The sequence below is a fragment of the Mus musculus genome, chromosome 9 (genome assembly GCF_000001635.26).
Source record: "Mus musculus strain C57BL/6J chromosome 9, GRCm38.p6 C57BL/6J".
In the NCBI taxonomy this organism is placed as follows: domain Eukaryota; kingdom Metazoa; phylum Chordata; class Mammalia; order Rodentia; family Muridae; genus Mus; species Mus musculus.
The window spans coordinates 31049188-31064401 of NC_000075.6; the positions used below are offsets into that span (position 1 = coordinate 31049188).

The following is a 15214-nucleotide window of genomic DNA, read 5'->3' on the forward strand; positions in this document are numbered from 1 at the left end:
GTTTGCAACCCCACAGGAAGAACAACAATATCAACCAACCAGAGCCCAGAGCTCCCAGGGACTAAACCACCAAACAAATAGTACCCATGGAGGGACCCATGTCTCCAGCCGCATATGTAGCAAAGGATGGCCTTGTCTGGCATCGGGAAGGAGAAGCTCTTGATCCTGTGAAGGCTTGATGGCCCATTATAGGGGAATGCCAGGGCAGTGAGGTGGGAGTGGGTGGGTGGGAGAGCACCCTCATAGAAATGGAGTAGGGGTGGGATAGGGAGTTTCCAGAAGAGAAACTGGAAAAGGGGATAACATTTGAAATGTAAATAAATATAGTATCCAATAAAAAAATAAATTTTTGAAAAAAAGTTCTCTTCTAGATTGCTGCTAGATGTGAATACAGGATGTGGAAGACATGTTAGGAGTCCGTATAGATGTTAAGTCTTCTACCTTTTTCCAGGATGTGAACTCTAGTAAAGGCATTATGTCTTATGGGGAGATGTTGTTTGAAGTTAAGTATATATACCTACAAAAACTAAAAACCTATGTCCACACACAGCATGTATGAGATTGTCTATAACACTGTATTGTAAATGAATTATACTTTCTAGCCAGGCTGTATAAAAGGTAAACGATCTGGGGACTGGAGGATGGCTCAGTGGTTAATAGCACTAACTGCTCTTCCAGAGGTCCTGATCCTGAGTTCAATTCCCAGCAACCACTCAAAACCATCCTATGTACTCTTCTGGTGTGTGTCTGAAGACAGCTGCAGTGTACTCATATAAATAAAAATAAATAAATCTTTTTTTAAAAAGACACACAATCCAAGCATTTTATTTACAAGCTGTAAGCCTAAATTGGACAGGTTTTGGAGCTATTCTAACTTACTATCTAGATACACATTGCTTGTTTCTTGCTGTGTCTCTTGGCCATTTGCTCATGGTCCATCTCCCCTCATGGAGACTCCCTTTACTCCTTGTCCTTTCTTCTTCCACTCCTCTCTGCCTAAGACCTTCAGTCAGGTAACTGAAAACCTGCCTACCTCTCTGTATTGACCAATTACCGGGTTTAGCTTTTATTGACCAATTAACTTGGAGAGCAAGGTTCACCCAACAAAAGTTGGTATACATGAGAATCCTCTTGTCTTGGAGCAACCAGACCTTGGAGTACAGAATTTAGCATTTGATTACAAACAGCATCAGACCAATCCCGTACACCGGATTCTTAATCAAGATAGAAACAGAAAAAGAGAAGTGCTTATTAAGCAAGCGTGAGCATCTGAGTTCCTTACCAACACCCACATAAAATGTCGGTCATGGTGTCATGTACCTGTGATCTCAGGGCTGAGGATCCCAAGGAGCTAGTTGTCCTTTCTGGACCTGTTAGAATTGGGAGAGACTACTACTGTTCCAACTACTGAATTTCACTGTTGCTAGTTACCATCTGAAACGTGTATTTGATTATCCTCAGTATTCTGTGATATAGGTTCTTTTTTTTTTTTTAAGATTTTTTTTTTTTTGTTTTAAAGATTTACTTATTTTATGTGAGTACACTATAGCTGTGTTCAGACACACCAGAAGAGGGCATCAGATCTCATTGCAGATGGTTGTGATCCACCACGTGGTTGCTGAGAATTGAACTCAGGACCTCTAAAAGAGCAGTCAATGCTCTTAACTACTGAGCCATCTCTCCAGCCCAATATAGGTTCTATTATTCCTGTTGTACTGCTGCAGAAATTAAAATACAAAGGTTAAAGTTCATATCACTACCAGATGCCAGTCCAGTATTGTGGTTCCATCCTATACTTTTAATCACTCCGCCCTTGCTGTTATCTTCTGTTGGAAAATAGTGGTATATCTCCTCATCTTGGCTGGCTTTCAAATCGGACTCATGTCCTTTAGAGCTCGTCCAAGTATAACAGGCCCAGGATAAAGATAAAGCAGGCCTCTGCTTTTTAGGTTGTGCCATCGAGAGTGCTTACTGTGATTGGGATCATGTGGGTGAGGGCAATCACTAGTTTTTCCTTTTAAAAAAGAAGAAAAGAGTTGAATGGAGTTGGCATGCAAAACGTACTGATTATTGGCAAAACTCCTTTTCTAATTTCTAGCTCTTTGATTCTGGAAAATGGAGGTTACACCAGGTTGGAAAAGTTTTCCACTCCCTCCTTAAGAAAATATAGCCTTGTACTTACTTGGAAGGCTGATACAGTACCAGGGCATCCACCCAAATCATGTTTGAAGTGTCTCATTTTAGCATTGTGAGACACGTTTTCAAACTATGATGTTTACTTTCCTTGTTTTTTTTGTTTTTTTTTTGTTTTTGTTTTTGTTTTTTTGTTTTTCGAGACAGGGTTTCTCTGTATAGCCCTGGCTGTCCTGGAACTCACTTTGTAGACCAGGCTGGCCTTGAACTCAGAAATCCGCCTGCCTCTGCCTCCCAAGTGCTGGGATTAAAGGCGTGCACCACCACGCCCGGCGATGTTTACTTTCCTATTGTTTTAATGCCTGTGTGTCATGCAGATTGTCCCTGGGTCATAAGTGTCATTTGCTCTGAAGTCATTCTGCTCTCAATCATGTGACTGAAATCAAAGCACTCTCTTGATGGACTAGCTTTAAAAGAAGTAGCCAGTTTACTGACATACAGCCATGGCCTGTTTGTGTGAGAGAAAAATTATCAAATCCATTAAATTATTTTGTGCCTAGATCAGTCCTAACTATATTATCTCTTTGTGATTACTTTGGGATTTTGTTTGTTTGTTTTTAAGTTTGGGTTTGGGGGTGTTGTTATTTTGGGTTTTTGAGACAGAATCTTGCTATGTACCCCTGTTTGGCTGGAACTCATCATGTATGTCAGGCTAGCCTTGAACTTGTGATTTTCCTAATGCTACTGCTCCAGAATGCTAGCTAGGATCACAGACATGCACTACTATGTATGCCTGTGATTACTTGTATTTAAGAATATGTGGAGCAGGCTTTCTTTGGTTGTTGTCTTTAACAGTCTTAATTGACAATGTTTTCTCCTTTAATCCATATAACAGAATAAGTGTTCCTAGAGCTGGTTCGAATTTGGTCAATGCCATTATTTCTATGGCATCATTTCTCTTACTTTCTTGGCATAGGATCCATCTCATGGTATCCTTTATCATGATGTCAAACAGGAGCAGTTTTGTCTCCTGCCATTAGATTAGTCAGACTGTTTGAAAATCTTGAAATCTTCTCTTTCTTTTTCTCTTCCCGTTTCCCTCTGTACATTTATCTGAGTAAAATATTTGACAGAATTATTATGTAATGCTTGCATAACAAAATTTGCTGCTTGTTCACATTTGGAAGCAGGAATAATTAAATACCTATTGACCAAGGTGTCAATGACAGTCAAAAGATTATCATGTGTTAAATATTTACAGTAGTTACTGGCACATAAAAGCACTCTATAATTGTCATTTAACTGATGTTTTAAAATGCCTCTCATTTTCTCTTTTTTTTTTATTTTTTAGATTATTTATTTATTATATGTAAGTACACTGTAGCTGTCTTCAGACACTCCAGAAGAGGGAGTCAGATCTTGTTACGGATGGTTGTGAGCCACCATGTGGTTGCTGGGATTTGAACTCAGGACCTTTGGAAGAGCAGTTGGGTGCTCTTACCTGCTGAGCCATCTCACCAGCCCCCTAAAATGCCTCTCATTAATATAGTAATTTATAGACCACTGGTTGATGGTTTAGAGAATATATTTTTATTAGTGCCTTCATTTTATTTATATGACACGGGATCTTACCCTATAGCCCAAGCCGGTCTCAGACTTACTGTATAGCATAGGAGGTCCTTGAACTTGTGGCAGCCTGCTGCCTTAACCTTCATGGTACTAGGATTGTAGGAATTTGACAACAGAGCAGAAAATGTATTTTTAATACATTCCATGCCTGAAGTTTTTCTCTCTCCATATCTTACTTTAGGCTTTTTATTTGGCACAGTGCCTACATGAAAATAGTATAAATAGTTCATTTCAACTATTACGCTGTCGTTTGATGTTTTGTTTTCTGCTTTTGTTTTTGGTTTTTTTAGGATAATTCAGATTCATTGCATCCTTGAAGAGCATCAATAGAAGAGGGAAAAAAAAGATGGGTGTGAAAACATTTACTCACAGCTCCTCTTCCCACAGCCAGGAAATGCTGGGGAAACTAAATATGCTCCGAAATGATGGACATTTTTGTGATATCACTATTCGTGTCCAGGACAAAATCTTCCGGGCTCACAAGGTAGTACTAGCAGCTTGCAGTGATTTCTTTCGAACCAAACTTGTTGGCCAAACAGAAGATGAGAACAAAAATGTGTTGGATCTGCATCATGTTACAGTGACTGGCTTTATACCTCTTTTAGAATACGCTTACACAGCCACTCTGTCAATTAACACGGAAAATATTATTGATGTTCTAGCGGCAGCCAGCTATATGCAAATGTTTAGTGTTGCTAGTACATGCTCAGAGTTCATGAAGTCAAGTATTTTGTGGAATACACCTAATAGCCAACCAGAAAAGAGTCTAGATGCTGGACAAGAAAATAGCTCCAACTGCAATTTTACTTCTCGAGATGGAAGCATTTCTCCAGTGTCTTCAGAGTGCAGTGCTGTGGAGAGGACCATTCCTGTCTGCCGAGAGTCCCGGAGGAAGCGCAAAAGCTACATTGTTATGTCTCCCGAGAGTCCCGTGAAATGTAGCACCCAAACAAGTTCCCCCCAGGTACTGAATTCTTCAGCTTCCTATGCAGAAAATAGAAGTCAGCCAGTTGACTCTTCTTTAGCTTTTCCTTGGACTTTCCCTTTTGGAATAGATCGAAGGATTCAGCCTGAGAAAGCAAAGCAGGCAGAAAATACCCGGACTTTAGAATTGCCTGGCCCATCCGAGGCAGGTAGAAGAGTGGCTGACTATGTGACTTGTGAGAGCACAAAACCCACCTTGCCTCTAGGTACAGAAGAAGATGTCCGGGTCAAAGTAGAAAGATTAAGTGATGAGGAGGTCCATGAGGAAGTGTCCCAGCCTGTTAGTGCATCTCAGAGCTCACTGAGTGATCAGCAGACAGTGCCCGGAAGTGAACCAGTTCAAGAGGACCTTCTGATCAGTCCACAGTCTTCCTCTATAGGTATAATGCTTTCTGTTTTCTTAAGCTTTTTATGGTCAATTCAAAGATTTCAGCTTTTATTTTATGTGCTCAGTCCTATAGAAATCATTTTTAAAGTGGAGTTAAAGCATAATTGAATTTGTTTGTTTGTTTGTTTGTTTGTTTGTTTGTTTTTTAGAGCCAGGTTTCAGAGAGGTCCAACCTACCTCTGCTTGCAGAGTACTGGGATTAAAGGCATGAGCCACCACACCTGGCTGATGATTTGGGGTTTTTTGGTTTTTGGTTTTTTGTTTTTAGATTTTTTTATTTTATGTATCTGAGTACACGGTTTTGACCTTCATGTGGTTGTTGGGAATTGAATTTAGGACCTCTGCCCACTCCAGTCAATCCCGCTCACTCGTGCCCAAAGATTTATTTATTATTATAAATAAGTCCACTGTAGCACTGTCTTCAGACACACCAGAAGAGGGTGTCAGATCTCATTACGAATGGTTGTGAGCCACCATGTGGTTGCTGGGATTTGAACTCAGGACCTTGGGAAGAGCAGTCAGTGCTCTTAACCACTGAGCCATCTCTCCAGCCCCTGGGTTTTTGTTTTTGTTTTTTTTTCAAAACAGTATCAGCACTGTAAGGTTTTTTTGTTTTGTTTTGTTTTGTTTTGTTTTGTTTTTTTCGAGACAGGGTTTCTCTGTATAGCTCTGGCTATCTCTGTAGACCAGGTTGGCCTCGAACTCAGAAATCCGCCTGCCTCTGCCTCCTAAGTGCTGGGATTAAAGGCGTGAGCCACCACGCCCGGCTCAGCACTGTAGCTCTGGCTGTCCTGGGACTCACTTTGTAGACCAGGCAGGCCTCGAACTCAGAAATCCGCCTGCCTCTGCCTCCCAAGTGCTGGGATTAAAGGCGTGCGCCACCACGCCCGGCTCAGCACTGTAAGTTTTATGTATGTGTATAACAAGTTACACATTGAGAAAGAACAAAGCTCAATAGGATATAAGGGACAAAAGTAGAAATAAAAATTGTGAATTACCTTTTGTTTGTTTAAAGAAACAGAGTCTTGGGCTGGAGAGATGGCTCAGTGGTAAAGAGCACTGACTGCTGTTCCAGAGGTCCTGAGTTCAAATCCCAGCCACCACATGGTGACTCACAACCTTCTGTAATGAGATCTGTTGCCCTCTTCTGGTGTGTCTGAAGACAGCTACAGTGTACTTATATATAATAAAAAATAAATCATTTAAAAAAGAGAGAGAAAGAAAGAGGGGAAGAGAGGGAAGAAAGAAAGAGAGAGAGAAAGAAAAGGAGAAAGACAGAAAGAAAGAGATAGAAAAGGTCTTGCATTGTAATCCAGGTTGGCCTTGAACTGGTGATCCTCTTACCTCAGACACCTGGGTGGTGCTGGGATAACAAGTCAGACTTTGAAAATCTACTTAAAGAAGCTAGGCACTTTTTAAACTAATGGTGTAGTCTGTAATCCTAGCACTAGCCAGGAGAATAGTAACACACACTACCATTCTCAGCTACATAGTCAAGGTCTGAGCTACGTTAGACCCTGTGTGTGGGGTGGGGGATCCACTTGTTGTTTTGTTCTTTTTTAAGTGAGTAAGGTCATTTGCTAACATCTGAGAACCTAAGTTTGAGCCCTGGAACCTCTCTGATTAAAAAAAGGCTTTTTCTTATACAAATCTTGAGGCAAATCTTGCAGGCTTTTTCTCCCTCTTTCTCAAAATTAACATATAAATGTTCATGGGCAAATTTACTCGGTCATCTTTTTCAGAGGAACAAAATAACTACTTTGAAAAAAACTACTTTGTAAAATATTTCCAAAGCTGCTTTTTCTTATTGAAAGCAGCTCCTTCCCTGTTTGTGACAGAGTTTAGGCAGCGTGCAGGTCTTTATATCAGCTTGTAAGAGCTGCTCATAAGACTCTAAGTTAAATCCCCAATTGTAACTGGCTATCTTACTTTAATAAAAGTCTTTGGAAAGACTACAGAACAGTTTTACCAAAGAACAATTTGTATCTGATTAAATAGCCAAAATACTCCTAAAAGACCTTATTTACAGGAAACAAAACCCAACAGCAAAGGGCAGTCATTGAAGTGCTTGGCTCACATTTTTTTACCTTCCAGGCAAGGGCAGGTTGTATCCCAAAAGGGATCTGCAATCTTCAGTATCTCAAAGATCCAGTGCATGGCAACTAGAGAATCTGTCAGAGTCCTGTCACACAGACCAGCTGGAGTGAGCCGTTCACTTCACTGCTCCTGTGCACCAACGGAGATCACACCACAGTGCTTTTTAGAGTTTTGGTTTTTGGTAAGATGATACTTTTAGGAGTTAGCAGAGGATTTAAGCCTGAGGTAGGTAATTTTAGGGAGTGTTCCAGGAAGCAGAGTTTGCTTAGTACCATGGATACCAGAAAACAGGCATAATTTTATGACGGAACTCAATAAATATCTTCTAAAAGTGCAGATTAAAACGAGTCTACAATGTCCATAACTTACTGGCTAAGAAAGGAGAAGGCTGTGGATATCTTTGTGACTCTAGTCATCTTGTTCTGTCTGCAAGGTAGAATTTTCCACCCTGTTCTTGCATTGTAGCTGTGATGTTGATACCTTGTGAAGGTATGTCTAACAGAATACTGTGGGCTAGCTAAGGGTTCTAGGCCTGCTCCTGAGAGGGTCTGAGCTGGTCCTGAGCTTTAAGGCTGCTTGTTTTTCTTTCCCTCCCCTTTTTCCTTTGCTCATTTTGACACTAGGCATGCAAAAGTTTTCTACCACTAGATCTTCAGCCCTCTTGGGCTTAACACACTGTACTAAAGACAGTGTCAGAATTTATCAAATAACGATAGTGTCACGAGATACAGCAGCTTCATTGGCAGCAATTTACCAAATGGCCTCACCTACACTGGTAACTGATAAGGTAAATACATGTTCTTTTATTCCAGTTTTAATCATTAATATCTCCACTCATATCACTCAGCACACAGTAAATGTATGTTTGTGTGTGTGTGATTTACAGAGTGATTATAGTAGGTTACAACAGAGTTGAAGAGATTTCAGAAGTAGACTGTTAGAGTCTGTACTAGTAAAGTAAGAACCCAAGCAGCCATGGGGAAGAACCCACTTCCACAGTCTAGAGACTTGAAGGCAGAAACACAGAGTTGAGTCCACTGCAGGGTGAAAAGGCAAAGCTACAACAGGTAGGTTTAAATGGGGCCAGGTGGATGGGCAGTCAAATGGGCTATCAACTGTGGGGAGAACCAAGCCAGGCGGAAGCCCTAGGGCAGTCAGAGGGAGGAGGTGCCTACCCTGGCCTTGATACACAGATCTGTATACACATCCAGGCCTGCCCTTATCATACCTGGTTTTGTCTTTGTTTTGCAAATTTCTGCCTATAAACACTAATACCATCTTCACTAGTGATCAGGGGCTTTTCCAGTTGTTACCAAGACAAATGGAACTGTTACTATTTAGTCCTTCCTGCCTTCCTCCCTCCCTTCTTCCCTTCCTTCGGGTTCTTATGTTTGTTTGGTTTTGGTTTGTTTTGGTTTTTCTTGTTGTTGTTGTCATTGTTGGTTTGGGGGTGAGAAAGTTTGGGTTTTGAGACAGGGTCTCTGCGTGGCCCTGGCTATCCTGGAACTCACTCTGTAGACCAGGCTGGCCTCGAACTCATTCATACAGATCTGCTGGCCATTAAGGCCATGGCTGAACCGTAAGGTTGCCAAGAGTACTACAGTTCTTAGTTCCCAACTGTCTAATGACGGCAAGGAATATAACCAGTGAGAAGTGCTGATGTCTAGAACTCAGAAGCCTTAGATTCTGCTCGGGTGCCTGCTTGAGCATCACAGTCCTGTTTCTCCCTTACTTTATGATCCCTGACCTTACCTGTCTGTGTTGTAGTATCTATACATTTTATGTATATGAGTATTCCATTGCTCTCTTGAGACACACTAGAAGAAGGCATCAGATCCCATGGTTGTGAGCCACCATGTAGTTGCTGAGAATTGAACTCAGGACCTCTGGAAGAGCCGTAGGTGCTCTGAGCCATCTCTCCAGCCCTCATTTTTAATTCTCAAAAGCAATCTTCCAAATAACCTACTGTTGATCATGAAAGAATACCTGGACATAAGAACCTGCTGTACAATAACCATGAAAGCCTGGTGTCTGCCATGACAAACCTCCCTTGCTGTGTTCATACCATACTTCCATTGTGCTTATAGAAATGGTACATTGGGCTGTGGTTATTCTGAAAAGGTTTAGAATCCTAAATGGGAAACAGGGAAAGTTGAAGCAGCTCCATTTGAAGGTTTTACCATTATTTGATTTTTGTTCCTTGTAAGAAGCACCAGGCAGACAGTGTGCCTGGTGGTTCTGTTCTGGGAGAGGTTATTTCTGAAGCTTTCTCCAGAAGCCTTTCTAGCTCTCCACAAGTTCTCCGGGCTCCTTTCTGCTCCTCCTTTTTTCCTTTCTCAGGAGAGATTAAGTGAGGTCTTCTATTGCAAATCGAAACTTGCTGTTGAGAGTTTAAAATGAGCAGATTTTCAGCTGGGCATGGCAGCAACATGCCTGTACTCCCAGCACTGAAGAGGTGGGGGCAGGAAGCTCAGATGTTAAAGGCCAGCCTTTACTACATAAGGAACTCAAGGCCAGCAGGAGCCAGATGAGATCCCTATCTCAAACAAATCCACACTGACAGGGCCTTATAATAATATAGTAAATCACAACTAGCAATAGACTCTGTAGGTGGTGTGCGAGTGTTGAGGACTTGCCAAACACAGAGAAAAGGGTATATATAGAAACCAGATTTCTGTACAAGCAAGTTTTTCAGTCTTAGATTTCTCATCTCAAGACTAGAACACTAGAACTAAACCTGCTACTTGTCCTTGAAACTCGAGGAGACTATATAACAGTCCTTTGGCAGTGGGCAGACAAAAAGCAAGGAGGGAACTGGGGAGATAGTTCAGTGAGTAAAGCATTTGCCAGAGTTTAGATCCCCCCAGCACCCACATAAAACCAGCATAGAGGCATATATGTAATTGCTTAGAAGACAGGACACTCTCCCCCACAGACCTCCAGAGCAAGCTGGCTAACTACACTAGTTGAATTGGTGAGTTTTGGTTTCAAGTGAGACCTTGCTGAGTTCATTATATAATAGAGTACATTCAAGGAGGAATGCGGTGTCTACCTTTGGTATTTACATGTATAGCCAAGAAAAAGGTGGTGGTGGGGGGGGGACACTTCCTGATTGCACATAAAATCATCTTGGTTATACAGCATGTGGACAAACCAGTCAGTTACAAGTCACATTCAAGAACCTAGCAGAAGCAAGCATAAACCTTTGGAAGAGATCATATTTACTTCAGCCCCAGTAAATTGGTTCCTTATAAATGATTTTAAAAGACAGAAAACAAGGCCACAAACAACCAGAGTAAGAAGGGAACAAGGCAACAGAGACATACTGACAAGGAAAAGATGACAGAAACCTGGAGTAGAAGGGACCAGAAAGCCATTGGACATTGTCTAGCAAATATGCTTACTCAACACAGTTAATAGGTTTAAACAATGACTGGAGAGCAGTAAATTATACACAAAGTAACAGCAGGTTTAGAAGAAAAATTCTAGCTAAAAACAAAATTAAAATCTTAGTGAATATTTGGCAGCAGATTAAATTTAGCAAAAAAAGAACTGAGAGTCTAAGAAATCATTTTAATATTTTGTTGAAGAGACAGGAAAAATAGAGACTATATTAGAAAAAGCAGGGTGTGGGAAAACATACGAATATATAAAGGAGAGAACATCTGAGCCCTGTGGGATGTTGTCCTAAGAAAAGTAAAAGCCAATCTAGATTGCTACATACAGAGAGTTCAATAGGGAAAACGAAGGATCAGAATGTAGTTCAATTGGTAGAGTGCTTGCCTACCATACGAGTTTAATCACCACTTCTGCAGAAAACCAGGCATAGTGGCCTACTCTGTAATCCCAGTACTCAGGAGGTACAGGTACGCATATAAGTTCAAGGGCAGCTCAGGATACAGAGGGTTCAAGTATCAAAAAGATAGAAAGTTGTGACACTCCTGCCTTCACCTTCTGAGGGCTTGGGTATAGGTCTGTGCCACCTCCTGCTCCATGAGACCCTGACTCAAAAAAATAAAGTGAAGATGTTTTCAGGTGGGCAGTTTGTTTTTTTTTTCAAATTAACTAAATCCTTACTAGAAAATCTCAAGGATGACCTCCATCAGGCAAAACTAATCATAAATAAGTCTCCTATTTAAGGTCAAACCGGCAAAGCCTGGAAAAATATAAATCAGCATTGTCTACACAACAGAGCAGTAATGTCTGCAGGCCTAATCAAACAAAATACCAGAAAATTTGCTATATGATCAAAGCCAGTAGGAAAGGAAGTACAGGCTGTAAGCCATCCTTGTGTTATGTGGAGAGTTGTGAAGGTTTTGGCTAGACTTTGGGAAGTTATATCCTGCCCCAGGAGCTGGGAGAAGGAATTGCTAGGGACAGAACTCAAGGCTTTCTGCATGTTAGGTTTACCACCAAGCTACATCCCAGCCCAGGGTATGTGAAATGATTAAGATAACTGGTCATTAAAAACATAGGGAAGTATATAATTTCTAATCCAATAGAGCAGAGATTTGAGTTCTACACATGTGCATTAAGTTACTTCTGTAAGAGCATTCTCAGCAGCAGAGTTCGTAGAAAATCCCATACTTCCCTCACAAGGAAATGGGTTATAAAAAATTCTATAACAGTGAAAATAAACTAATTATAACAATGCGTGCCAGTAGTATATGAAGAAGCTGCAAGAATATATAAAGAATATGAATATGTATGAATGCATAATTCAAGTTTATAACTAGATAATGCTAAACTGTAGTTTAGAGCCACCATGTTAGTATTGGGAATTGAACCCAGGACTTCTGGAAGAGCAGCTAGTGTTCTTTAACTGATGAGCCATCTCTCAGACCTGACCCTTGTTCTTTAAATTGACTGTAAAAATTGTGACAATAAAGTAACTCTTAAAGGGTACAAATTAACAATGCTTTCTTTTTTTTTTTTTTTTTTCTTCTTTTTTGGTTTTTCCAGACAGGGTTTCTCTATAGCCCTGGCTGTCCTGGAACTCACTTTGTAGACCAGGCTGGCCTTGAACTCAGAAATCCACCTGCCTCTGCCTCCCAAGTGCTGGGATTAAAGGCATGTGCCACCACACCCAGCTTAACAATGCTTTCTTAAATAAGTATCAACATCATTTAATTTTCTGTGGATTCCAGTTTGGATTTAAATTGTTCTGTTTATTTTCCCAAGGTTCCTATGAAAGAAATATACCTGAAATTTTTAAATATTGAAGTTACATTTATTAAATCATCTTGCTGGCCCTATATGATTTACTTTTAAATCACATGAACATTTAATCAAAAATAAAATATAACCAGGTGGTTTATAGCCAGGTGGTGGTGGCACACTTTTAATCCTAGTACTTGGGAGGCAGAGGCAGTCAGTTCTCTGTGAGTTCAAGACCAGCCTGGTCTACAGCATGAGTTCCAGGACATCCAGGCCTACACAGAGAAACCCTGACTCAAAAAAATGTGTGTGTGTGTGTGTGTGTGTGTGTGTAAAACATTACTACACTTTAATAAGATGTGAACACTAGATAAGTTAGAGGTTGGATATGTGACTTGCAGTTAGCATCTTGGGTTATTTGCACCAAACATTAACAACTGTCCCTTTTAACAATTCCTTTTGCAGGCTCAGTAGATGAAGGAGTCACTGAAGGATTGCCTACACTTCAGAGCACCTCTAGCACCAATGCTCATGCAGATGACGATGACAGGTTAGTGCCAGCGTGCTATGTCCTTTTCTTGTGAAGACTGCTTATAGCTCTCAATTCAAACTTGTATAAGGAATTGATTGAAACTTGAGTACAGTTTTGCACATTTCCAAAACTGCCTAATCCCCTATTCTTATAGATGGGATGATTGCTCTCATCTTTGCCAAGTGTAGTTCTTGATGCCACCCGTGATTTCCAAGGTCTTGTCTTCATTCAGCCCCTGAGAACTATACATTTTCCCTTTTCCTTCATCGCTTCTCACTTGATCGCCCCGAATCTAATCTTTAAATCCTTTCAATTCTGTGTTCAGAATCCCTAGTTCACTTTTCCTCTGTACTACTGCTACACTGGTTTAAGTCACTGCCGTCTTTCTCCTGACTACTCTAGTACTTTGGAAATTATTGGTCCCTGATTTCATTCTTCTGCTTCTTAAGTCCATTCTCTGTATACTACCAGATCGTTTTATTTTTAACTAAGATGTCATGGTTTTTACTTGAAATCTAAATTCCTGCAAGGCAGTGCTGGCACATACCTTTGATCCCAGCAGTTGAAAGGCAGAGGCAGGCGGATATCCCGATCTACAAAATGAGTTCCAGGACAGCAGGACTATACAGAGAAACCTTGTCTCAAAAAACAAACAAAATCTAAATTCCTTACTTTTTATAATGTTCTACATGATCCAAGTTTGCCAACTCTCATCAGTTCCTACAGCACTCCAGATTTGTTCCTCCCTTCGGGCCTTTCTAGTTCATAAGATTTTTTTTTTTTTAATAATTTAATGTGTACAGGTGTTTTGCCTACACGTGTTTGTGTACTGTGTACCACACCTCTGCAAGGTGCGTGCACAAGCTATTAGAGGGCATTAGATCCTCTGGGACTGGAGTTTGAAATGGTTGTGAGACATTGGGGGTGCTGGGACTCAAACCCAGGCCCTGGAAGAGAGAGCCTCCTGAAACGTTTCTCCTGCCCCTCTGCCTCTGACCTTCAGATCGTTGACTTAGTGTCAACTGTTGATGAGACCTGCCTTGACTACCAGTTTAAACCAGCACTCAGTCATTGTAGGGGTCTTCCTAATTGAATTCTCTACCCTCTCTCTGTCCCCAATTATTTATTGTTTGTCTCTCGTTACTGAATATAGATTCCACTGGAAGAATTGCTCCCCAGAGTGCAGAGTAGTCTGTACATATACCTGTACTTGCTGAAAACTTGAAGGATTCAAAGATGTATTATTCTTAAGTAGATAACCCTGGGATATTATGAACCAAAATCACTTGTATACATTAGCAAAGGCATAAATAAGCATTCGTGCCCTTATTCCTCCATTTAAATTTGTTAAATAGTCTGTTCTTTATTAAATACTTTGCTAAGTCATGGGAGTATAGAAATGAAATAAAAAGTCTTTTCTCTTGAGAGCACCATTAATTTTCAGGGAAGTAGAGAGGTTGAAGGTAGATAGGGTAATCTGCAGGGGGTTGCCTCCATTACCTACCTAAGCAGTAGGCCAGTTCAGGCTTGTAGGAAGAGGAGATCAGCTCATTTTATAAAATGAATGGATACAACTTAAGCAAAGAAGGTAGGCTCATAGAGGACATTCAGTGGGTAAAAACACAGCATAAAAGCACACTAGAGGAATTATTTAGTATAAAGTATATTTTGAGGCGTGGAGAGTATGATCAGAAATTGGACTGGGAAGAGAAAATTCCTATATGAGTAGTTTTAGACACTTTTTGTGGGAGTTGAGAATTTATTCTACAAGAAGACAGTTGTCACAGGTTTTAAAGGGTGAAATAAGGGTCTAAGTTAAAGCAGAAGAAAGGAGGGAATTAAAGAGGTGAAGGGCATCTAAAAAGCAGCCTGGGATCTGTTTTGTGTTTTATGTCCACACTAAAGATGCTGGACATTTAGACAATTACATTGCTTTATACATTTTTCTAAGTGAAAATCTGTTTTTAAAAGTCTTTGTTGCTTCCTTTGTTCATTTAAGAGTTGGACTACAGAAATGTGTATTCAACTTAAACATCAGAGCCTCGTTACCTTCTTTGGTTTATTTTTTTAGATTGGAAAATGTTCAGTATCCCTATCAACTCTACATTGCTCCTTCTACCAGCAGTACAGAGCGGCCAAGTCCAAATGGTCCAGACAGACCGTTTCAGTGTCCAACCTGTGGGGTCCGCTTCACCCGTATTCAGAATCTAAAACAGCACATGCTTATCCACTCAGGTAATGTCACCTTCAGGGTTGTTGTATGGGGGGGGGGGGCGGCACGGGGGGTTGCAGGC

At 40.7% G+C, this 15214-nt stretch overlaps 1 protein-coding gene across 5 annotated transcripts in view; it reads left to right on the plus strand.

The window, feature by feature from the left end:
* The window catches only part of Zbtb44 (zinc finger and BTB domain containing 44), a 46166-nt gene that overhangs the window by 19468 nt on the left and 11484 nt on the right, over window positions 1-15214 (plus strand). For 2 of the 5 annotated variants that reach the window (XM_006510215.4, NM_001115130.1), the window contains exons 2-4: window positions 4053-5126; window positions 12854-12938; window positions 14992-15155. In XM_006510215.4, the coding sequence (XP_006510278.1) occupies window positions 4109-5126; window positions 12854-12938; window positions 14992-15155 (1267 nt within the window). In that variant the 5' untranslated portion in view covers window positions 4053-4108. The remainder of the gene's footprint in view (window positions 1-4052; window positions 5127-12853; window positions 12939-14991; window positions 15156-15214) is intronic. The other 3 variants (XM_006510217.4, NM_172765.3, XM_006510216.4) reach the window with 2 other exon arrangements.